This window comes from Engystomops pustulosus, chromosome 8 (genome assembly GCF_040894005.1).
Source record: "Engystomops pustulosus chromosome 8, aEngPut4.maternal, whole genome shotgun sequence".
NCBI lineage: Eukaryota > Metazoa > Chordata > Amphibia > Anura > Leptodactylidae > Engystomops > Engystomops pustulosus.
The window spans coordinates 80,166,215-80,190,425 of NC_092418.1; the positions used below are offsets into that span (position 1 = coordinate 80,166,215).

General features: G+C 39.9%; 1 protein-coding gene across 3 annotated transcripts in view; it reads right to left on the reverse strand.

Moving 5' to 3' along the window:
• Positions 1-24,211, reverse strand: part of RBM44 (RNA binding motif protein 44) — a 121,029-nt gene continuing 96,818 nt past the window's right edge. For all 3 annotated transcript variants that reach the window (XM_072121401.1, XM_072121402.1, XM_072121403.1), the window contains 9 exons: positions 23,075-23,100; positions 18,013-18,106; positions 17,879-17,933; positions 11,285-11,367; positions 7,095-7,168; positions 5,573-6,686; positions 3,451-3,578; positions 3,231-3,373; positions 1-1,694 (listed from right to left, as the gene is read on the reverse strand). In XM_072121401.1, the coding sequence (XP_071977502.1) occupies positions 3,247-3,373; positions 3,451-3,578; positions 5,573-6,686; positions 7,095-7,168; positions 11,285-11,367; positions 17,879-17,933; positions 18,013-18,106; positions 23,075-23,100 (1,701 nt within the window). In that variant the 3' untranslated portion in view covers positions 1-1,694; positions 3,231-3,246. The remainder of the gene's footprint in view (positions 1,695-3,230; positions 3,374-3,450; positions 3,579-5,572; positions 6,687-7,094; positions 7,169-11,284; positions 11,368-17,878; positions 17,934-18,012; positions 18,107-23,074; positions 23,101-24,211) is intronic.

Consider the following 24,211-nt stretch of genomic DNA (forward strand, 5'->3'; position numbering starts at 1 on the left):
TTTCACTGCTGAATTTTATTAAACATAACTAGAAACCAAACAAGACAAGTGGTTTATCCCACAAAAAAAATAAAGAAACCTAAAGATGAGTAAACAAAAGATGAAACAAAAATGAAAAGGTTGTTCTATTATCTAGAACGGAAAGTAGCTTTAAATATTGTTATGATTTGGCACTCCTTGGTGTCTATTATTTCCATTCTCAAGCAGTACCACTAGAGAGAAAATGAAAGCTGTACTCACTGAAACTGCTTATGGTCAAACCAACGATCCTTCCTAGATTATTGTTGGAACCATTTAAGAGACACCTGTCAGTGCAATAAAACAAACTAGCTGCACATATTAATGAAAGAATCTCCCTAGCCCTCAAAGTTATATTACGGCGACAATCTTAGTTTTATCGGAAACTAACCTGATAAACTGACCTATCTTCCAGCGGCCCGGAAGATACCCCCCACTCTTTTGCTTTTCCCCTAGACCGCCTCTCTCACACCAGATGACGGCGGTGACTGCCAGGCTTGATCCTGCAGTCAACACTCCCTCAGAAGGCCTCAGACAGCCCAACTCATGAATACGCTGGACCACTGGACTAGGTCTTTTGAACGGATCGCTACGTGTCACAGTACAGAACAACTTTTAGGTAGGTTTCTATAAAGCTAGTATTTTTACAGTGAGATAATTGAAAGAGGGCTAGGGGGATTTTTTCATTAGTATGTGCAGCTAGTTCTTTTTATTGAGCCGACAGGTGTCCCTTAATCACAAGTTGTTGTCCAGCATCTAGAAAAGTAGCTTCTTGGTGCTCTAGCTTGCCTTGTGCTTAGTCTTTGCATGTTATAGGTTTTGCAGTTAGCTTATTTCTAGAGTAGGTAAAGATACATTTTCTCTTCTTTTAGAGTTCACAGAGCAGATTATAAAACCTAACTCGTCTTTGCACAATCCTAACCTTTATGACAGATCAGTTTTTCCAGTTGTAGACTGGATCCTTAAGATTTACATTTCTACATGTTATACAGCACGTGAGTGCAGTAAAATACTGTGTATGTTATGGGTGTCCCCCAGGCAGGCTGTACCTGCAGCCAGCCATTACCCTAAGGTCCAAATACCATGGCCTGCAAAATATATGTAAACTTATTATATGGTTACACAAAAAAATATAACAAAATATTCTGCCCTGACAACTCAAAATACAGGTAAACGGGGGTGGGGTGGCTTGGGGAACCCTACATTTAGTTATAGGTTACGGTCTCTGGATTTTCCTATAGAATGAAGCATACTGGGCAGAGCACAGCAACTGTAATCCCTCCATACATATTAGATTGAGGAAATCTAACAAACACACACGTGTTCAGCTAGGCCTTGACCTTCCATCTGAGAAGTCCAAAAATCATATACACATTAGAAATAACAGAATCCACCAAAATCAAGGAGTTTGCTTTATACTGCCCGTTGTACCACCCAGTACACATTAGATGAAAATGGATCAATTACAGTTTACTGTGTGGATTTTCTCTCATTTTGAACTTGTTTTTGCTTCTTAACCAGCTGTTATACACAAGGTCATTTTATGCATAAATAACTTGTACATGTAAATTTTAACAACGTGCAAGGAAAACTGAACAAGTGCTTTTCACATTTATCTTTCCCTATGGCTCAGTTTTTCATTTCTTTAACTTCACGAGACAAAAGTATACAGGGACCTGTGAAAGAAAAAAAAAATAAAACACTGTAACACTGCATCCAAAACAGAGGGTGTTTTTTTTTTTTTTTGCTCAACAAGTACTAGGAAGTGCTCACTACAGAAATGCTGGGGAGTGGGGGGGTGACACTGTAACATACTGTAAAGCCAGATACCAGACGGGCTAGAGTGGCTCCTTAGGTGCAGTAGAATAATTTCAAAAGTTGTTTTTTGAACGGTGGAAACCATGGATAACCAGTCTAAGTAGATTACCACAGTCACACTGTCTGGAGTTAGCAGGTAGGAAATCAAAGTTCATTATATGTTTTTTTTTTTTTTTTAACTGAACAAAAGGGTGTCCTTGTGATATAAGGGCTCTACAAGAACCTGTCCATGCCGAAATTTCAGTCAAAAGTGGTGACAGGTTTCCTTTAATGGAAAAATCAATAAAGCCTTAAAGAAAAAAAAATAGAAAGATGAATAATAAGGAGGTATATATAGTCGTCTTAGCCTTTTCATACTTTGGGTTTCTGAGTTGGGTAAGATGTTATTTTCAATGGGACTAGCTTACATTTTCATGGACAACATTTTGGGGACTACACAACCTGTTGATCACTTTTTATTACATTTTGTTTTGTGTGTGGTAAAATAGCGCCAATTAGATGGTTTTTTCCCGGTGATGTGTTGCCCTGAAGGGAATAATTTGTGAGCTAGAGAGTGCATTTTTGGGACATCCAAGTTGCTTGTGTGTACGGTATTTATTTTTAGTTGCATTCTAGGGTAAGGCAAGCAATTTGAACTTTTAGGGTTTTTTAACTAATCTTTTAGGCCTCATTGGCAACTTTAACTCTAGGGGATCTGATCGCTCATACGATATACAGCTGTAACAATCAGATCAAAGATAGTGGCAGTGTCTACGGTTCAGACGCTGTTTTAGGGACAGGAGTTCAAGCATCACGGTTATCTATGATGCACAGAGCCACCACAGGATTGTCATATTCTCAGTACTGCATGGTTGTCCTGCATTCCTTGCATTAATATAGAAGTATAAATAATAATACATCACATCTTTACAGAAATGTGTTTTGAGACTGTGCTATTTTTGTTATTCAACTGGTTAAGTATGCCATGAATTTTTGCCATTTTTTGGGAATGGTACGGTATGAGCCAGTGGCCATCACTTTATATCTATGTAAGATGTGGCTTCACTACGACTAAAGCATTTGTTTAAATGCCATAAAAAGGGTGGGAACAAGATATATTTGCTAAAACATGGTAGAAACATTGGGAGGATTTACTAAGAAAAGCATTTTAAACACCAGCCTCCATTATCCCCCTCGCCAGTGTAAAGCACGCGCCATCTTACTGCTTGCTCCCAACTTTTGCCAGGTTTGACAGCTTAAAACCATGTCAGACTTGGTCTAGAAATCAAAACCAAAAGCAGTCTCTGCCATTTTATGGCAGAGTAGTAGCTGCATTGGGCGCCCCTGCCTGCTCCCACCCACTCAGCTACATTTTACACCTACGCACCTCCATACCCAATTTTTTTTATCAGTACCTGTAATATAATCATTTCAAGCTGGTGGAAAATTTCCTGACAACAATAAGGATGCAGCAAATATAATTTGTGGTATGGTCATAACACCAAATGATCCTCCTCTGTTTACTCTTACGTCTTCTAATGCTCCAACAATCTGCTGTCTGCAAGTACAAATAAAAAGGAAAACATAAAAAAAAAAAATTTCTAACAACAAACCAACAAAGACTTGATTACTCACCTTGTAGCACCTTTATGCCGCTTTGAAAGAAACTCTACAACCCTTTTGAACTGGGAGAAATTCAGCTTGTTAGGAATGACGACACCTGGACCCTCAGATGCTGTAAGTTTTGGTAAAACACCCCAGTCCTTTTGATAAAAATAAATATATACAAGTACTGCTCAGGTACAAAGTTAAAGTGTATTACACGGATTATGAATAAATGTTTTTAACAGATGTCAATCATTTCCATTAGATGAAGAATTCTTGGCATTGGTATTTATTATGTAATTTGATGAAGTTTACATGTTATGATGAAGATATGATTATATGCTTATCCAATATCCAAAACATGATATCCAAATATTTAGCAAGACAGAATAAACCTACTACCATAAATACTTGAGTATAAGCCGAGGCATCCAATTTTACCACAAGAAAACTGGGACAACTAAGCCTAGGATGGGAAATAGAGCCGCTACGCTCTAATAAAATGCCCAGCAGAGTGTCCCCATTAATGTAATGCCCAGCAGAGACCCACCTTAAAAAAAAATAAAGTTAGTACTCACCCTCCAGCACTGGCCCCAGCATGCTATTCTCCCCACAGCATGTCTTCGGGTACCCGGCCGGCAGATGCAAGTACTGTTTATGCGATCTGCCGCGTCATAGTTTATTTCATAGATTTTTTATATCACAACTTTTATTATGTACCCTAGTATACAAAGCTGTATGAGGGTTTGCCATCTGCTTGACTAATTAATTTAATACTGTGTTCCTAGTCCTGGAAAGCTGGGGGAAAAAAAACCTCCAAATGTGGCAACAGAAAAAAAGCATTTGTGCCAAGTTCTGATCAGCTCTGTATTTACAACTTTCCCTGTGCATTCAGGATGACATTTCCCCTTTATACTTTGGGAGATAACAAATTTACAGTATATAGCAGTGATGGCGAACCTTTTAGAGACCGGGTGCCCAAATTACAACCGAATCCTACTTATTTACCAAGAAGTGCCAACATGACAACTTAAACAGTAACTTATTGCTCCTTGTTCTTCCACAACATTCAATCATATTGGCCCCCTGAGGCCACCAATATAGTTGAAAGCAGGAGGACAAATTCGGACATCATTGTAGCTTCTCTCCAGTGTCTCTCTGTACAAGAAGAATCATGGGGCCAGAAAGGGGACCTCAAAAGATAATCTTGACTTTCACTCTTCCTGCATTTGCAATCAGTCAAAGATGTGTCACCTTAAAATAACATTGAGAACTGCAGGAACATTTTGGTCCTGTCTGATGAATCTATCCTAGGGTGACAGCCTGGGTGCCAACAGAAGGGGTTCAGAGTGCCACCTCTGGCACCCGTGCCAAAGGTTCGCCATCACTGGTATATAGGATGAGATGAGGTTTACATTTGATACCATTTGGACAACTGTACAACATTTTAATTACTTTTTCTTTTAATTTTAATGGGAGGCAAAAAAAAAAAATTGGGACATTTTTTTCCCCCTCACGGGGTCCACAGGAGGCACTAATCATTTTATCTTTGATAGATTATTTCAGACATTATGATATGGCATTAAATAACAAGTTTAGGGAAAAGAGGGGTATTTGAATTTCAAGGTTTCAAATTTTTTTTTTAACTTTGAAACTTTTTAAACTTTGAGAGCCCTCAAATAATTCAAATTTACACTATTACAGTCTACCTCCAGCAGACTATAATAGAGCCCGTCGAATGACAGCTATTGGAACCTCTACCAAGTTTCCAGCAATCATAATTTAATAAGGTTAAACCAATTTTACTTCTGAATTATCCCATTAATTTAATTCTCCCATTCTGCTCTTCTTTATATGAGAATATATTTGGAACTACAAAATTGACCTGGACATTCAAGAAAGGGTTAAAATTACACTAGTGCAGGCAAATAACCAATCTAAACTCCAATCACATTGTAATAGCTGCAGCTTACAACCAGGAAACATAACATAGGGGACCATAGACCATTGGGCTCCCGAGCTACTGGTTAGAGAAAGCTTCTACAGCTGCTAGGTTAGTAAACAATGTTAAAATGTTACAATTGAAGGTAAATAAAATGCATAATTATTCTCTGTGCCCCTCTTTACAGGGTCAGTAACATTGAGATCATACCGGTATTCCAGCGGAAGATAAATCATCTTGCTCTGATGTGGCAGTAGTGCTCCCTCTGGCCGGGTTGGCAGAAGGTGTGCCATCTTCTGCTCTGCAATTGGGATTCACAAATGGCTTACTGGCTTCAGGTATGGAGACACTTGATGGGACAGATGTTGGAAATCTTAAAGGAGTTGCAGATTTGAGGTTTGACGCTTCGGAAAGATTTCTCGGCTTCTCAGGAGATGACAGACATTCAGCGGAGGGGTTCTCTTCAACACTTGCTGGAGTAATCGGAAATTTAAGAGCAGCGTCTTGAGATGTAGTCTTAGACCGGTCGGGTTTTGCATTCATTGACGGAACGAAAGCCGTTGTTGGTTCACTGGCAGATTTTACCACAGCACATTTATCGTCCATGTTTGCTGCACCGGTGCTTCTTTCTGGTAGTTTGGTGTTGGTAGCTGAGAAGTTCCTCTTCTTGTGCACAAAAGATCGAGTCCGAGAGTTGCTCTGTTTGTCTGTGCTATGAATAGATTTCATAGGCATGGCATGTAAAACACTGGCTTCATCTTTACCAAACTGAAGGTGCCCGCTATTGGGATGTGCCACAGAAGGATGAAAAGGAGAACTATGCAATTTATATGAAGGATAAGAAAAGGGAACATACGCAAAATTAGGCATGCTGCTATATGATACCATGTGTGAACGATGTGATTGTAACAGATACGGATAACCTGGAGGCATGAAGTTAGAGAAGCCAGGAGAAATGCAATGTGGGGCCATGCCTTGATGTGTATTGGTGGGACTATAAAAGTTGTTGCTTGTTGTATGTGTGAAAACTTCACCAACGGGTGGAAAATGGCGGTGGTCAGGCTGCACTTGGCTCGGCTTTGTGGAGTCACATTGTGGGGGCTCTGAAACAACATTTTCTTTGGTTTCAGCTATATCAAGTCCTTTTGCATCCAGAGGGATCTCTGTTGAAACCGATTTTATCTTTTCAAAAGAAAGTGAAAGATTGTGCTTGGAAGTCTTGACAGCTCGAACTTTTAATTTTTTTCCATACATTATCTTTCCGTCCATCTCTTTTATGGCAGCTTCAGCATCTTCTGAATTGGAAAGAGTCAGAACTGCATAACTTGAGGAGAAAAAAAAAAGGATTTTGTAAAAAAAAAGATAAAAAATTATAGCTGTTCATAGCACTTTATTATCAGCCATTTTGGAAACTTTGTTCAGGCAAAAAAAAAAAAAGCCTGCAAAAAAAACCCCCTGCCAAATGCTGCCTGTAATATCACCAAAATAACGCCACCAAGCTCTTAACACCAATTATTTAGTGGAGCTTCAAGTCTCAACTATATAAAAACATACAAAAAAGGTTAAAATAGAACAACTGCTGAGAGCCCGACACCCAGCTCCACCACCAATCTGAAATTGATGACCATTTAAAGATATTTTATCAATGTTAAAAATGTCCTGCCGAATAAGAATTTAACAATATAAATTATACATAAAGACTTTAAAATTCCATTAAATACCAATAGTTTACCAGCAAGTCAGAGATGATTCTTCAAGGAAAATACTATTCACATGGTATTTTCCGAACAGATCCAATAGTTCAGCCTAAAATAAAAATGAATAAATAAAAAACGCCACTACATACCACAAAAATTCACACGACTACCTTTAGTGTATAGCAAAAGCAAGACTCTTTGTGAACAGACCTCTATACAATACAACTTTGTTGATTTATTATTTCAGGTCATGTACTTAAAAGCGGGGGTGAAAAAAAATCCAGATGCAGGGAAATTGGTGAAAAACCGCATTTGTGCCATTTTCTGGTGGGCTTGGATTTTACGGCTTTCACTGTGCTCCCCAAATGACTACTTTATTCTTTGGGTCGGTGCAATTACGGGGGACACCAAATTTGTAGAGGTTTTATAATGTTTTCATACATTTACAAAACATTTAAAAACCTATACAAGAATTTTTTTTTTTAGATTTTGCCATCTTCTGGTGCCAATAACTTTTTCATACTTTGGTATTAGGAGCTATGGCTGGTGTAATTTTTTGCGACTTTTGTTGACGTTACATCGCTAACATTTTAGGACTGTACGACCTTCTGATCACTTTTTATTGAATATTTTATATTTTTCAAAATTGCAAAGATCTTCCATTTTCAAATTTGGCGCTATTTTCTGTTATAGGGTTAAACGCAGTGAAAACCTGTTATAATATTTTGATAGATTGGGCATTTACGGATGTGGCGATACGTAATATGTTTGTGATTTTTACTGTTTATTTATATCAGTTCTAGGGAAAGGGTGGTGATTTGATTTTTTTTTAGGTTTTTTAATTAAATTTTTTTTGAAACTTTTTTTTTTATTTTTACTATTTTTCAGACCCACGAGGGGAAATTAACCCTAGGTTGTCTGATTGATCCTAATATAAACCGCCGTAGTACACTATGGCAGTATATGGGGATTTTCCTCCTTATTCATTACAATGTGCAAATTGCACATTGTAATCAATGGGTTAAAAAGAGACCCAAGGCTGTCATAGCAACTAATCGCTGCTCCCCGATTACGTCACGGGGAGTGACAATCTCCAAGAAGATGGCGGCGCCCATGCGGATTTGCCAGAGATGATACATATTATTTATCAAACTGACAGAAAAATAATTTATTATTCATTAATAATGTTCATTTTGAGTTAATTTGAAAAATTAAAAAAAGTGTTTATTGCTGTTTTCTATCCTATCACTAGTGATGGTCAGTGGAAGATTCCAAGGTGTGACCAGGGACACTCTAAACAGACACATTATTATCCATTTAGTTATGTGAGCTGAAAATATGGTAAGATGATCAGGGTACAGGTTTACATACAATTTTAGTTACCTTCTGAACATTCTACTAGTATCTGACACATAGAAAGAGAGAGGAGACAGATCAGAGATTTATATTGCACACAATGACAGTCAGCTCAACTACATATCTGCTTTTCCCCAACACACAGACCTGCTGTGCCTTCCTCCATCTCCCTAGATAAAGAACTTATCTTTCTGTAGTAGGGTTGCACGATGCATCGGAAACTCGGTACTTATACGATGCTTTCAAAGCCAGAATAGTTCAATACCAGGTTTCTGTTACATGCGGTACAGAATGACTTCCACAGACACTACAGACTCCTTGTATCTGTCTGCAGAGGAGACATCGGGAAGGGAATTCTTTGCATAGAAGTGTCAGGTTAGCTGCAGAGCAGGGACCGCGTCATCAGGGATATATCACCATCTGTCCATATATGGAGTCTATACATCTCCCATGGATTCCCCAGACACAAGGTCTCTATTTAATTAAAATTTTTACCCAGCCCACATTTGAACCCACAACCTCCACACTCCACCTGCCATAGATAGACAGAGCCTCTATCCACTAGACCAGTGGTGGCGAACCTATGGCACGAGTGCCAGAGGTGGCACTCAGAGCACTCCTTGTGGGCACCCAGGCCATCACCCCAGCACAGAGTTTCCAAACAGGACTCAAAACTTCCTCCTGCAGTCCCTGGTCACCCCGGACATGCTGTGAGTGTGACCAGTGCTATTTTAAAGCTACACATGCTTAGCAGCCTTGGACTACAGGAGGAGCAGGCAGGTGCAAGGCTGCGTTATTATTGCAGTTCCTGCTCTGGGACCGGCAGTTCTTCCTGTTCAGGGGGCCCTGGAAGGAATCTACAATGAAAATCTGAATTTCTCCTCTTTCTTGCAACTGTTTTGGTGTCCTCTGGACGCTGTTACAATTAAAAGCCTTGACAAGACAGGTAGCAACATGTTACCACTTAAATTGCAATATTGGCACTTTGCATTTAAATACGTAGATTTGGTTCTAGTTTGGGCACTCGGTTTCTAAAAGGTTCGCCATCACTGCACTAGACTATGGGCTTAGTGGTTGGGTATGGGAGGATTTCATGTAACTAAGAGCTTCACATTTACACGGGCATACAGGGGTATTCCCATCTGGGAATTCATATTTAATTTAACTGGCCATTTGTAAACTTTTCTTCAATTGGATGTTATTAAAAAAAAAAGAAAAGTTCCTGTGTGAAGATAATTTCTCATAAATGTAGCCATGTTGTCTCTTAGAAACGAGAGAACTTTCTTGGATACGACCACCTGACATTTTGGCAGCGGTGGCCAGACATGCGGTATTGAGTCCTACCTGACCACCGGAATTCAGGATTCAGGATTCATTACCACAAGACGGCTGTACGACATGTAGTAACCCCTGGACCTTTCATATACAAAAACCTTTTGTGTCTTTGTGCAATCACTCAGCAGAGGTGGCGGTATCCAAGGACACAGTCTTGTTTCTAAGGGACCATATCACTACATTTATGAGAAATTATCTTCACACAGGAAAAAAAATGTTAATATCTAAATGAAGAAATAAATATATATGGCAGATTAATGAAATTGAATGTGAATGCCCAGACAAGAATACCCTTTTTATGCACTGGTATATAAAAGATGGATCTTCTCAGGAGATTATTTATTATTATTATTATTATTATTGAGATGATGATTATTATGGAGATTATGATTATTAGTGTCATGGGGTGATTATTATTGAGATTATTATTATGGAGATCATAATATTTTAAGCATATAATACATTTAAATAAATAAAAATGTATAAACCAAAAAAATAAAGGTGTTCACGGCTCATTTGCAAAAATGCTGACAGGATGTCTGTGATTAGTCCATTTTGTATCCGTACGCCATCCATTTTTTTCACATATGCAAAAAAAGCTGATGGGTTTCTAATCTACTCTGCATACAGATGTCATGCATGTTCCGTTACATTTTTTTTTGTGGATCCATTGACTTCTAGGGCAGTACGTGGTTTGCATGTGAGACAAAATAACGCTTGCTGCAATTTTTTCTCACAGTCTGCACATCCGTGAAAAAAATGGACATGTTCAGACCTAAGGGTGGTGACACACGTGCCGTTCGGGCTGCGTTTGCAAACGCAGAACAAGCCGCACCACGGTCCGATTGCATCAGAAGTTCTATGGGAACGAGCAGCCTGCGTTTTGCATTAAATTAACGCAGAACAGCGGTGGCTCGTTCCCGATCGCAGGAGTCGCCATAGAAACACCGATGTGATCGGGCCTCAGCCCGCCCCGGTGGGTGTGGCTTTGTCTGTGTTTGCAAATGCAGCCCGAACGGAACGTGTGCCACCACCCTAATAGGAAACGGTGAGTCCATGTTATTGCACCCTAAACATTCAGATAATACCTTTTCTTTTCTTGAAAGTATCGTATTGGTAGCGAGTATTGCAATACTTTTCGGGGTATCGTACTCAAAATTCTGGTATCGGTGCAACCCTAGTCTGTAGCTTTACACTCCTCAACGCTGCTGCCGGCAGGATATCAGTGTCTGTATCGGTGTCATAGATACAACCTGGAAAGGGAGGGGCTAGAGTGCAGGGAGCAGAGAGAGAAACAAATCTCTTCTCCACAGCTGTCAGAAAATCAAGATGGCTTCCCCAAAGTTACAGAGCCCTGTCTAAGGGCAACTGAAATTGTGTACACCAAGACTCATATCAGTCTTGTGTTTTTGTTAAATATACCCTGAATAACAAAATAACACATTCTCTAATTCACTGTTATTAAGAAACTTGTTTTTGTGCAAAAAACAAATACAAAGGGTGCAAAGAATAAGCAATATTTCCACAAGCATACCTCTTTAACACAGTGAGCTACATTTCCCACATGGACATAATATTGCTTGGGTTTTTCTGACAAATGATCTTCAGGACCAATTTCTTAAGGAAAACAAAAAAAACAAAGATTCTAAAATGTATCACTACAATAAAATATGATTTTCTATACAAGTAATAATAATAATAATTCACAATCTAATCAACCTACCAGTATGTTCTACCAAGGTTCTTTATTAAATCTAAGTCATAAGTTGCCTGCACCATCATTACCCCTTAAAGAGAACCCATCATGCAAAATAACCCCCCTAAACTAAATATATTTTCATAAACTGCCATTAGAGAGCATTGCCTCTATCCCTTCATTGTCCCTCTACATGCCTGTAAATGTAAGCAATGAGGTCCTAAAGCTATATGCAAATGACCTGTGAAATGTCCAATGAAGCATTAGCATATTCAAGCTGTCCACTCTATTCATGAGTGGGAGGTACAGCCACACCCCCAGTGCATGACTGACAGCCTGTGTAATGATGTGAGGCTGTATAATGTTGTTCTTCCTGGTGCTGGTGGCCACGCCCCCTGCAGCCTGTGTGTGCATGTGTGTGTATGTATAGGAGAGATACAGCAGCTCCAGGATGCAGCCATGTTACAGCAGAACATGTCAGATTCATGTGTAGCTGATGTCTGTGTCTCTCACCTGTATATTAGGAGGATGCAGCATGTCAGCAGATGCAGCACTCACACTAGCCATGCTTTACTATACATTACACACAGACATGAGCAGGGGGAGGAGAGGGGAGGGGGAACAGGGGTGACATCACTGCCTCTGACCATGTGACCAGCCTCATTTACATGATAAAGAATAGATGATTTTACAATGAATATATGAAATAATTAGATAAAGGCTGGGGTGGATCCTTGTGAGCTGCTCCAACATGTAGAGGTGACAGGACTAGTGACAGACCTGATGACAGGTGTCCTTTAACCCCTTTTCTGCACCTTGACGTGATACTACGTCATAGGACAGTGGTGGCGAACCTGCCATGGCATGGCAACCCTGAAGCCCAATAAGGACCCCAGGGTTGCCTTCACTAGAAGCCTGTTAGGATCGTGCTTACAGCACGATCTAATAGTGCTGTCGTCAGCCTATGCAGAATGCATAGGCTGACTATGTAATATGCTGCAATACATTAGTATTGCAATATATTATAATGAACAAGTGCTCAAAGTGCTCAAGTGCACTTGTTCATGTCCCACCCTGGGACAAAATAAAACCGTAAAAAAAAAAAGTAAAAAAAAAAGGGCAAATTAAAAAAAAGTTATTAAAAAAGAATAAAAAGTGCCTTGAAGTCCCATCCCATGCAATAATCCAATAAAACATAAAAAAGTGAAAATCACAAAAAAAAAACACAACATATTGGGCATCACAACATCCGTTACAACCCATACAATAAAATAAATGTCACTGAACCCGTACGGTGAACGTAAAAAAAAAACTTGCAAAAATTATGATATTTTCACATCTGACCTCATAAAAAGCGCATAAAAAGTAATAAAAAAGTAACATTTACCCCAACATGATACCAATAAAAAGTACAGCTTGTCCCGCAAAAAATAAGCTCTAAACCAGCTCTGTAAACAAAAAAATATAAAATGTTCTGCCCATTGTTACATGGTGATACAAAAACAAGCAAATTTCTCACAAAATGAGTTCTATATTCTGCAAAACAAGTTAACCATAAAAAAGCCATATAAATGGGGTATCGCCGTAATCGTGATGACCCATTATTTTTATGGTACGGTAAACGTCCGGCGAAAAGAATGCTAAAAACCATAAACAAGAATTAATGATTTTTTTAACCACCATCAAGAAAGAGTTAAATAAAATTTGATTATTAGCTATTGAGCCCCCCCGTAAATGTACCTGAAAAGTGGATCTCATCCACAAAAAAAAATAATCTCCCATATGTACAAATTACAAAAAATAAACATTTTATAGCCTGTAAAATGTGACAATGCAGATCTGATCTGAATGGCGCAGCTTCCCTTCTATGCCCGGCAGTGAGCCCATACAGCAGTCACCACCACATATGGGGCATCCTCATACTCGGGAGAAATTGGGTATCAAACTTTGTGGAGTTTTTTGTCATTTAATACTCTGTAATGGTTTAATTTTTGGCCAAAATTAATATATTGTCTAAAAAAAATTACAACTTGTAAATTACACCTCCATATTGTTTTAACCCATGTGAAGCATCTAAAGGGTTAACACACTTCTTAAAGTTGATTTTTTTTTACACATTGAGGGGTGTAGTTTCTAAAATGGCATAATTTATGGGGTTTTACTGCTGTTTAGGCCTCTCAAAGTCAGTTAAAGCTGAGCATGTGCCTCTAAATAAGGGTTTTGGCGATCTTCATAAAAATAAGAAAAATTGCACCCACAATTCTGAACCTCCTAACAACCTAGAAAAGAGAGAGGATGCATAAAACCCTGTGCCGATATAAAGAGCCATTCAGGAAATGTTAGTTATAAAGTTACTTGGGCGCTATGACTATCTGGCAAAAAGCAGAAAATTTTGAACTTTGAAGATGAATAATTTAAAGAAATTTTTGCCAAATTTCAATTTTTTTTATAACTAATCACAAAAGATATCATCAAATTTTTTCGATTACTTTGTTTTCACATCACACATTGTACTTCAATCTCAAAATCCCCTGGTTAAGTTAAAGCATCACAAAGTTATAACCACCTATAATGACACAGGGCAAATTTTAAAAATCAGGCCTGGTCCTAAAGTCTAAAATGGCTTAGACACAAAGGGGTTAACAACCATTGTAAATTGTCTAGAAAATATTCAATCAAGTTGCATACAACACATGGATGCAGCAGCATTGACACTATTATTTGATTGAACATTTTGGCTATTTAAAGAGAGGTGTTGGTTAAAAAAAAAATTGTGGTGAAGTGGCTGGCTTTTATATTTAAAGTCTACAATTTGCTTTTATGCATTGTGAACCAAACATACCTTGAGAATGCTGTAGCAACGCAAATGCAGAAACATATCTTGCTTAAAAACACAGCTGGAGTGGGTGATTGTTTATCATGTGGATGTGTCTTCATTATTAACCCCTTAAGGACGCAGCCACTATACAGCTTAAGGCTCAGCCCCATTTCTTGTATTTTGACTTTTGCTGCTTTATATGGTTCTAACTTTTGAATACTGTTAATTATCAAAGCGATTCGGCGATAGTTTTTTCCCCACATGTACTTCATTCTAGTTTTAAAAGCTGGCTGATAAATTTTGCCTTTATTTACAAAATAAAAAAGGAAAAAACTGATGAATTTTTTTTTTAATTTGCCATTTTCGAAATCATTGCGTTTTAAGGCAGATAGATTTACCACCTAAATAAGCTAAATTGCTGAATAACATTTCCCATATGTCTACTTTACATTTTCATAATTTGTGAAATGTCTGGATAATTTATTTTGATGTCACGTGGCTTACAAATCAAACATAGGTTTTCCGTATTTTCAGAATTTACTATTTTGCAGATAAATGCTATTTTGAATGAAATTTTAAATCTTTATTCTATGGGTCGGATAAGATTACAGGGATACCATATATTAATATTTTTTTCTTATGTTTTACTAAATTTGCCAAATAAAGCCCTAATGTGGGGAAAAAATCTATCATTTTTGCATTGCCGTCTTTCAAGTGCCATAACATTTTTACTTTTTTGGCTACAGAGCTTGTTGATGGCTTGTTTTTTGCGGGACATTGTACTTTGCAACAGTAACAGTTATGGAGTACATAAGATTTTTTGATCACTTTTTATAGCACTTTTTGTGGGAGGCTACCATGGAATTATACTGTAGTTAGTGGTAGATGCCATTGGACCCCTTTTAAGGGAAAATCCTTCAGTGCCCGATAAATCTTTAATAGCCCTAATATGCAAATTCGTGAAAGTGGCTACTGTTGCGTTGAGTATCTGGAGCTGAAGCTAAATGGCACAGCTACTTCACGTCCCAGTAGCCTCTTTGAATACTGCTACTATATCTTCTGCGTGCAACTCCCAGTAGCGCTGCACACTCGTCCGCGTTGGACCTGGCGGCTGCACGTACTCGGCTCCGAGCATGTGCAGTATGTCAGGCTTCAGAACCCAGCTCGTCGGCTCTGCATACATAATCTATGCAGGGCTTGGATGAGTGTGTGCAGTAGGAGGATCAAAAGAGGCTACGTGGAGTAGCTGCGCCGTGTAGCTTCAGTTCTGGCTACTCATTGCCCCAGTAGCCTGTTTCACTAATTTGTGTATTATATATAAAAAAAAAATTATACATTTTATTTTGCATTTATCAAACAAAGCCAACAAATTCCAGGCTCGGAGGCCCTTTTTTAACAGACATTATGATGTAGTGATATACAATACCATAGCACCCCATATCACATTTCCCTAAAGTGGTACACAACTTACATATACCCAATACTGGTCTGCCCCTTGGCGAAGGACCATCTCCCTTTCCTTTTACATGATTCCCCACCAGCCTAGAGACCCTTTCTGCTGTTCCAGCAAGTCCCATAGTGTCAGAGTGATGGGACGGAAGAGCTCCCTTTCAGCATAAGTGTAAAACTTAAGCAAAACCCCTCAACTTCTTTTACAATTTAGTCATCAGCTTCGATTTTCCCCTCTCTGCCTCTAATCTCTCCAACTGGAATCCTTTTTTTGGGTCTGTGGTTCCAGCTATCTTTGCAGTAGACAACTCTTCGCTACTAAACTCACCGAGCCTCTTCATGTGATTGGTCATAGTGAAATAAATATGTAACAGGGTCCCTTTGAACTGAACGTTCCCATATTTCCTTCCCCATCCTTTCCACCTCCTCCCAAAATGTTTGTGTGTATGAGCATTCCCATAATCCATGGAGGACATCCATTGCAGGTGTCTGGCAAGCGGTCTATCGATCCTGGAATCTTGTAGAAGGTGGCAGATTGAATGTATATATGCCTTATGTTGGATTCTGAATTGTGTGTCCTGCCACAACTCGTTCAAGACATTAGTCCTAACACTTTACCAGCTTTAGGATTTTGTCAGCTATGTTCAGGTCATTTAGCTGCATTGCCTAGAAGTTCATCCAGCAAATTTTGGGACCCTTCCCTAGTCACATTTAGCAACCCCTTCCATATAGAATTTTTTCACCTGAATATACTGAAAGAATTGTTTTCCTCCCTGGACAGGCCAATAAGTTCCCTATGGTCAGGATCCCTTTCTCTCTCTCCATTCCACAAACGTCCCAGCGAGGATACCGGGCGATTCCAGAGGGAGAAATTTAGAAATTTTCCATGGCAATTTGTACCCCGAGTGCTCTTCCTTGCTCCTATAGTGTCATTAATCACCACTGGCCCCTTTACCCGTGGTGGTTGTTTGCCCTGTGCCACATGTAGGTGTGTACGTAAGTCCCATGGAAGGCAAAATATGGATTCCAGCTTAAAGTCTAAAAAATTACTGGAACCCCTAAGCCAGTCCGTCACGGGTCTAAAAATAAATGCTAGGTTGTAACATTACATTTCGAGCAGGTTTATCTCCCCCTCGTCTTTTACTGCCATCAGCTTTCGTGCATTTATCCGGGGTCTCCTTCCCTTCCTTAAAAATTGGGAGCTCACATCACTATGTTTCAAGAGAATCGGCAGGGTTTGCATAGGGTACATCAATTAAGAGATAATCATCATCTTAGTTGATTACGTCCCAAAAGGGAAAGAGGGAGATTAAGCCACTGTTGCAATTCTCTGGCGATCTTCTGAAATAGTGGGACGTAGTTAAGACAATACAGTGATTACCAATTTGCATATTAGGGCAATAAAAGATTTACAAACTAATCTAAGCATTAGCCCTAAAAAAGTTTTTATTAGAGGAACCTACCACAGGATCTACCTTAAAGGAAACCTACCACTACGGATCTACCTATTAAGGTAGATCCGGTGGTTGGTGCATCTAATGTATGTAAGGATAGCCCTTTTTAGGGCTAATCCTCTACTCCCCTCCATCTTTTCTATTCTTTAATTAGGGTAATATGCAAATTTTCTAAAGAGGCTACTAGGACGTAAAGTAGCCGGAGCTGAGGCTACATGGCGCGGCTACTCCACGCCCCAGTAGCCTTCTTGATCCTCCTACCCTGACATCTTCAGCATGCAGCTACAAGGAGCTGTGTGTACTCATCTGTGAAGCCGGGGTTCTGCGCATGCAGCTACAAGGAGCTGAAAATATATGGGTAAGAGGATTAAAGATGCTACTGGGACGTGGAGTAGCCTCGCTGTGTAGCCTCAGCTCCGACTACTCTACGACCCAGAAGTCTCTTTAGAAAATTTGTATATTACCCTGTTTAAAGATTAGAAAAGAGGGGAGAAAGGATTAGCCCTAAAAGGGCTATCCTTACATACGTTAGATGCAGCTACCACCAGACCTACCTTATTAGATCCAAGATAGTAGGTTTCCTTTAAGGCCACGAAAGCACAAAGATTTAAAAAAAATGTTTTGCCTCTAGTTACACTTTTATGAACAACCCTACTTGTTCATAAGCATGGCTGTACATCCAATTTATTATTAAATTCACATTAAACTCACCATCTGGTTTCTGGAAGGATTTATCTAAACTAGACATGAAAGATGCATCAAGGTCCTGAAGGTAAAACACATAATTAGGAGAAAAACACCCCGCAAAACATTCAAATAAATACTAGGTAAGAAATAGTACATACATTGTTCATACATTTTGTTTTCTTTAAGTCCTCGGCTGCAATAACAGAAATATCTTGCCTTCCACTGAGCCGAAATGTGTCCTTTAGCAAGTTACTGAAAAAAAAAGGTCAAATTAAGTCGCAAAATGCAATAATATTTACGTTTAAAAAAAAAAAAAAAGTAATGTAGCCATCTATTATTTTTCATGATGCTCTAGTTTCCACATTATGAAAAAACAAAAAACACTCAAATAGTCATTGACAGGCTGAGCATCTTGCCACAGTCCAAAGCAAAAAACTGCAGCTGATGGCCACACATCACTTATCCTCAAGTATCGACCCAACATAGAAAAACAAGAACTACAGTGTGGTAGCTTTTAAAATGAAGAAAACAAAATAATAAATTTGCCCACATTAATTTGAGCGTTTGCACCAGTTTTGTCTTGTGGCTGCTTGGTGTCAAAACAGCAATAATGTGCACCTAAAAAGGGCGTGATCGTGCCTAGTTGGATCGTGCGCCACAATTCTGCAGCATAAACAAAGTGCACAAAGAGAGGGGGGGGGGAGAAAGAAAAAAAAAAAAAAAGGTGGACGCATCCAGAGCAGTGCAGGGGGCGCACTTGTTTTCTGTGTAACTAATTGGCAATATTTAAAGGAAACCTACCACTTCTGAAGGTAGGTATGAGATGCAAACACCGGGCACCAGCTCAGGGTGAGCTGGTGCCGGTGCTTAGTCTCGTTAGTGTTAAAACCGCGGTATCGCGGTTTTAACACTTTTTAAACTTTCTAGCAGAAACTGCTTCGGCGCTGCGTGCGCAAGGTCGCGCGCAGCGCCGAAGCAGTTTCTGCTATAAAGTTTAAAAAGTGTTAAAACCGCGATACCGCGGTTTTAACACTAACGCGACTAAGCACCGGCACCAGCTCACCCTGAGCTGGTGCCCGGTGTTTGCATCTCATACCTACCTTCAGAAGTGGTAGGTTTCCTTTAACATGTGGCATTATTTAAAGAGGACCTGTCACCCATAAATTCAGCACTAGGAGCCGCTTACTAAAGTAAGCAGCTCCTAGTGCTAAAACAAAAGCAGTGGTGTTACAATCATAGCATTATCAGAGGTTTACGTGAACACTATCATTGTAACACTGCTGCGTTTGTTTAAGCACTAGGATACTTTCTGCATCTGTTCCTGACAGTTTCCTTGCTGTCCTTCTATAAAAAAGCTTATGTTTACTTCCAGTGCACAGAAATCTGCCCATGAAGACAAGTCTCCAAACTCTGCCAGTTCCGATCTGTAGACCATACGGAGTCTTTTGCTGTAGTCTTTGCCGGTAAGACTTAAGTAAATTTGGCGGGCCGGGTGATCAGGCCTTCGGCGGGGAGAGGGAGGTTTATATGGTTTCTCTGCCAGAAAACTGGGAGAAGCAATAGTAAATCTGGGGCAATGTGTTTTGAAACACAATTAACCCCTAAAGGACGTGGCCTATTTAGTTTTTGCGTTTTCATTTTTCACTCCCCACCTATAAAACTTTTAACAAATTAACAAATTGCATTCATTGTGACAGTATTACATGGCTTGGGAAGCGGGAAAAAAAATTCTTAATGCAGTGAAAACCGCATTTGTGCCATTTTCTTGTGGGCTTGGATTTTACAGCTTTCACTGAGCCCCCCCAAATGAGAGGTCTACTTTATTCTTTGGGTCGGTATGATCACGGGGGATACAAAATTTGTGTAGGTTTTAAAAATTAAAACATTTGCATATTTCAGGGTACGGAGCTGTGGGTGGTGTTTTGCGACTTTTGATGACATTTTTAATGCTACCATTTTGAGGACTGTACTTTTGATCACTTTTTATAGAATTTTTTTTTATTTTTTAAAATGGCAAAATAGAGGCACTTTCAACTATGGGCACTATTTTCTGTTGCGGGGTTAAACGCTGGGAAAAAAAAACGCTTTTATATTTTGATAGATTGGACATTTTGATAGATTTTGGGACGTGGCGATACCTAATGTGTTTATGATTCTTACTGTTTATTTACTTTTGTATGAGATCTAGGGTGAAGGCAATTTACTTTTTTTTCATAATTTTTTTAACCATTATTTCAGACCCTCCAGGGTACTTTAATACTACTGTATTGCAGTATATAGCAATATTACTGATGATTTCTAATAGCCTGATATCATGTAATGGTAAGTTAGGTGCTGCGGTCGAACCCAGGTTAACTGTCGCAATTGGTGCCAGCACCGACCACAGCAGTAACAGGTGGGCGTCAGCTGTATTATACAGCCGACACCTGCTGTGTATGGAGAGAGCTCAGCTTGTGAGCTCTCTCAATACACCCTTTGCAGCACAAGGAGCTTTTTCCAAAGGTTGTGAAGTGTTTAGACCTAAAACACTTGTGATCAGGAATAATCAACATGTGTTCTGCATTGTTTTACTACCAAAAAAATTGTTCCCAATCACAAGCACTTAGGTCTAAATTCCTGCCTGCAGTTGCATTGAAAGAGGACCTGTCACCCACAAAACAAGTACTAGGAGCTGCTTACTAAAGTAAGCAGCTACTAGTGTTAGCCCATTTATAGCAGTGATAAACTGCTAGCTTTATCAGAACCCTCTAATAAAGCTAGCAGACATTGCCCCGAAGTACAATAGGAACGCAGGCCACACTCAAAACAATCCGGCATATTCATGAGGGGGCGGGATTAGGAGACGGTGATTGCAACATCAAGCCCAGCAGTCACCACCCACCAGAGGGGCAGTCCAAGGTAGAACACTCCAGACCGACCCCTCATGAACACGCATCTTGCGGCAGTATCTGCTAGCTTTGTGAAGGGTTCCAATAAAGCTAGCAGTTCATTACTGCTAAAAAAGGGGTAGCTTTAGGAGCTTCTTACTTTAGTGAGCAGTTCAAAGTGCCTGTTTTATGGGTCTTTAAAAATGGAGTCTGTGATTCTTTTGGACGGAGCAGGACAAGAGTGCACTCACCGCTTTCCCCAGCAGTAGTTGCAGCCTCCAGGAGAATAATACTGAAGGACCTGTGATGATGTCATGACCTGCCGGGGAGCTGCACCAGTGAGGTGAGGGGGGAGATATGATAGGGACTAGGGAAGGGGGAGAACATGGGGTGCTGTGAGGGCACCTTACTTACTGAGGGGGGGGGGGGCTGTGTGGGACACATTACTTACTGGGGGGTGGGGGCTGTGAGGGCACCTTACTGGGGGGAGGGGGCCGTGAGGGCACCTTACTTACTGGGGGGGGGGGGGGATGGGGGGGGGCTGTGAGGGCACATTACTTACTGGGGGGGGGGGCTGTGTGGGCACATTACTTACTGGGGGCTGTGTGGAGGACATTACTAGGAGTAGCTGTGTTGGGCACATTACTTACTGGGGGGGGGGGGTTGTGTGGGGCACAATACTGGAGGGGTGTATGGGGGACATTACTGGAAAGCTGTGGGGCACATTACTGGCTGGGGGGCTGTATAGGGGACATTACTGGGGATAGCTGTGGGGGAAATTACTGGGGTAGCTGTGAGGGACATTACTGGGAGGCTGCGGAGACATTACTGGTGGTAGCTGTGTAGGGCACATTACTGGGGGGACGTATGGGGCACATTTCTTGGGGTGTGTTCACACGTGGCACTAGATCACATATGTTTCCAGTGAAACATATGTGATCGGTAACAAACACCTGTGTGTTTAAATGCAAGACAAACGTGTGAGCGCAGCCTTACAGTATTTGGGGGAGATTGTTAGGGGCAGCAGCAGGAAGATACTGTCAGGGAACGAATGCAGGGCCTAATGGAGAATATGGAGGACACGTCACCTGCCGTCACTGGATGTAACAAGTAGGGATTTCTCCTGTGGCATCTGTAGCTGTATATACCCTCCGTAAAGTTGTTATTGGGGGTTGTGTACAAGAGGGGGCATTTGAGTATTTAATCAAACATTTTCAGACAACTTTTCTTTTTGTGAAAAGTATCATATCAATATCGAGTATCGTGATACTTTTCCAGATATCGTATCAAAATTTTGGTATCAGTGTAACCCTAGGATACATAAAGAATGGTTTTCTCTTTCTGGCTTTGATGATTTGATCTTTAATTATTCAATGGGCTTTTTCACACTTCAGGTTTTTTTACCACTGAGCAGTGGTGAGTTTAGAACTTCTTTGTGTGTGTTCACAGACAACATTAGAATAATGTAAAAAAAAAAAATAAAAAAAAAAACTGAAGCGCAAGTAAAAATGGTTTAAATAAAAAAACAAAAACAGAAATCACTGATGTTAAACCACCGCTGCTTGTCTGTATCCACACCTCGCAGCTAGGAATGGTGGATGGTTCATTTTGGATGCCACAATAAGAATAAGTGCACAGCCGTTAGCTTCCCTATCTGAAGCTCCTTACTCCCTCGTAGGCGCCGTCCTTGTTGTCTTCTTCAGCACACACTCCCAGAACTCGCAGAAGACAGTGTGATATATTAGCAAGATCACACTATGAAGGTACATAACAGATTCCCTGAGGTTGTCTGCTGCTGACTGGACAGTGTCAGGTTAGGTTAGCATAACAAACACTCCCTCCCCAGCTCCAGCACCCAGCGGAGAGGATTACAATGGTCAGACACCGGGACTGATTTGTTTTGCGTTATGTTATATGTTAAACTCCACATATATAAGCACCCAACAAACCTAATGCTGTACACAAATGAAGCTGAAAGTGAATTAGTCCCCACACTAACCCTCCAAGCCTACAAACTTTACCTCCTTCTTTAATATGTACATCCCCTGGAGGTATTTTAGCATATTTGTAGGTGGCAGCATGAATGTTGCCTTTTGAGTCTTATTATTTTGTAGGATGCAGTCACACAGCAGGCCCACTCCATGGATCTTGCCCAGCCCCGTCTCCTAGATCTCCAGCTAGCTAGAGAATGACATCACAATTAGGAGGCAGGAGGGAGAATTCAGATGCATTGAGTGCATCCTACAAAAGAATAAAATATGAGGAATTCATTCATGCTTCCACCAAGAAATATGCTACAAACAACTCCAGGTGTTAGTGTGGTTTTCTTTAAATATTGTTTTAACGTACTTACTCAGTAGAAGTTTCAACAGTTGTGAGCTAGAAATTAAAAAAAAAAAAAAAAGTAAAATTCTGGTTAGAGCAATGATTTAGGCAAAAAAAACAAAAACATCGCTGGCTGTAGAATATAATAATGACTTTTTCACTGAAAGACCTTGGGCGAGATTTATCAAGTGTTGGATGTTAAAGTCTTACAAAGAACTAGACTGGCCCTCCTCAAAAATCATCAGTGGCTTTTCGTGCAAAGCATGCTTTTCCCCCCTGGCAGCAGGCATATATCAAATTCAAAACAGAGGGAATCCAGGACTTTTTCTTTAAAAAAAATGCTGTAGCTACACTGATGTAGGATCATATCTTGGTTAATCCCCGAGCCGAATGGTTTTGCTGAAAAAAACAATTATTAAATTCTGATCATGAAGCCATCTCGCTTCTGTGACTGGTTAAGGGCTTCTCCTAGCACATTAGTTATTCACTGCTTCATAGGATAATGTGATCCCTTGGTTGTTCCTGAAGGCCGAATAATCAATTGCTGCACCACCCCCCAGCTGCTGTTTATGATCCAGCTCAGGTTGATTAGTGATGTCTTGACTAAGCTCCATGTGTAATGACAAGCTCAGTGTGTAATGTGTTTATGTAGGCAGCCAGCCTCACCCAGCTTTCCCAAAGTCCTGAATGTTATAATTGTTTTTTTCAGCAAAACCACTCAACTGAGGGATCATCAGTGTAGCTACAGCATTCTCACGGTATGTTTGGTTCATAATGCATCAAATCAAATGGTAGGTTTCCTTTATTGTATATTTCTTCATTAAAATAGCTCTATTGTGGAGCAAAAATGAATTCTTTTACAGTCTTGGTGAATAAACGTCATCTTCTGGTGTACAGAGCTGTTCAAGATGTAATTTTTTGCCAGATGAGACAACAGTTTTCATTGAGGACTGTACAACCTTGTGAGCACTTTTTATTAATATTTTTTTTTTGAATGTTGCAAAATGGCCAAAAACTGGCAGACATTTGAACGTTATTTTTCATTACAGGGTTAAACTCTGGGAATAGCCGTTATAATATTTTGATACTTTGGACATTAATATGTTTGTTTGTACAGTTTATTTTTATATCAATTCTAGAGAAAGCGAGGGGATTTAAATTTTTA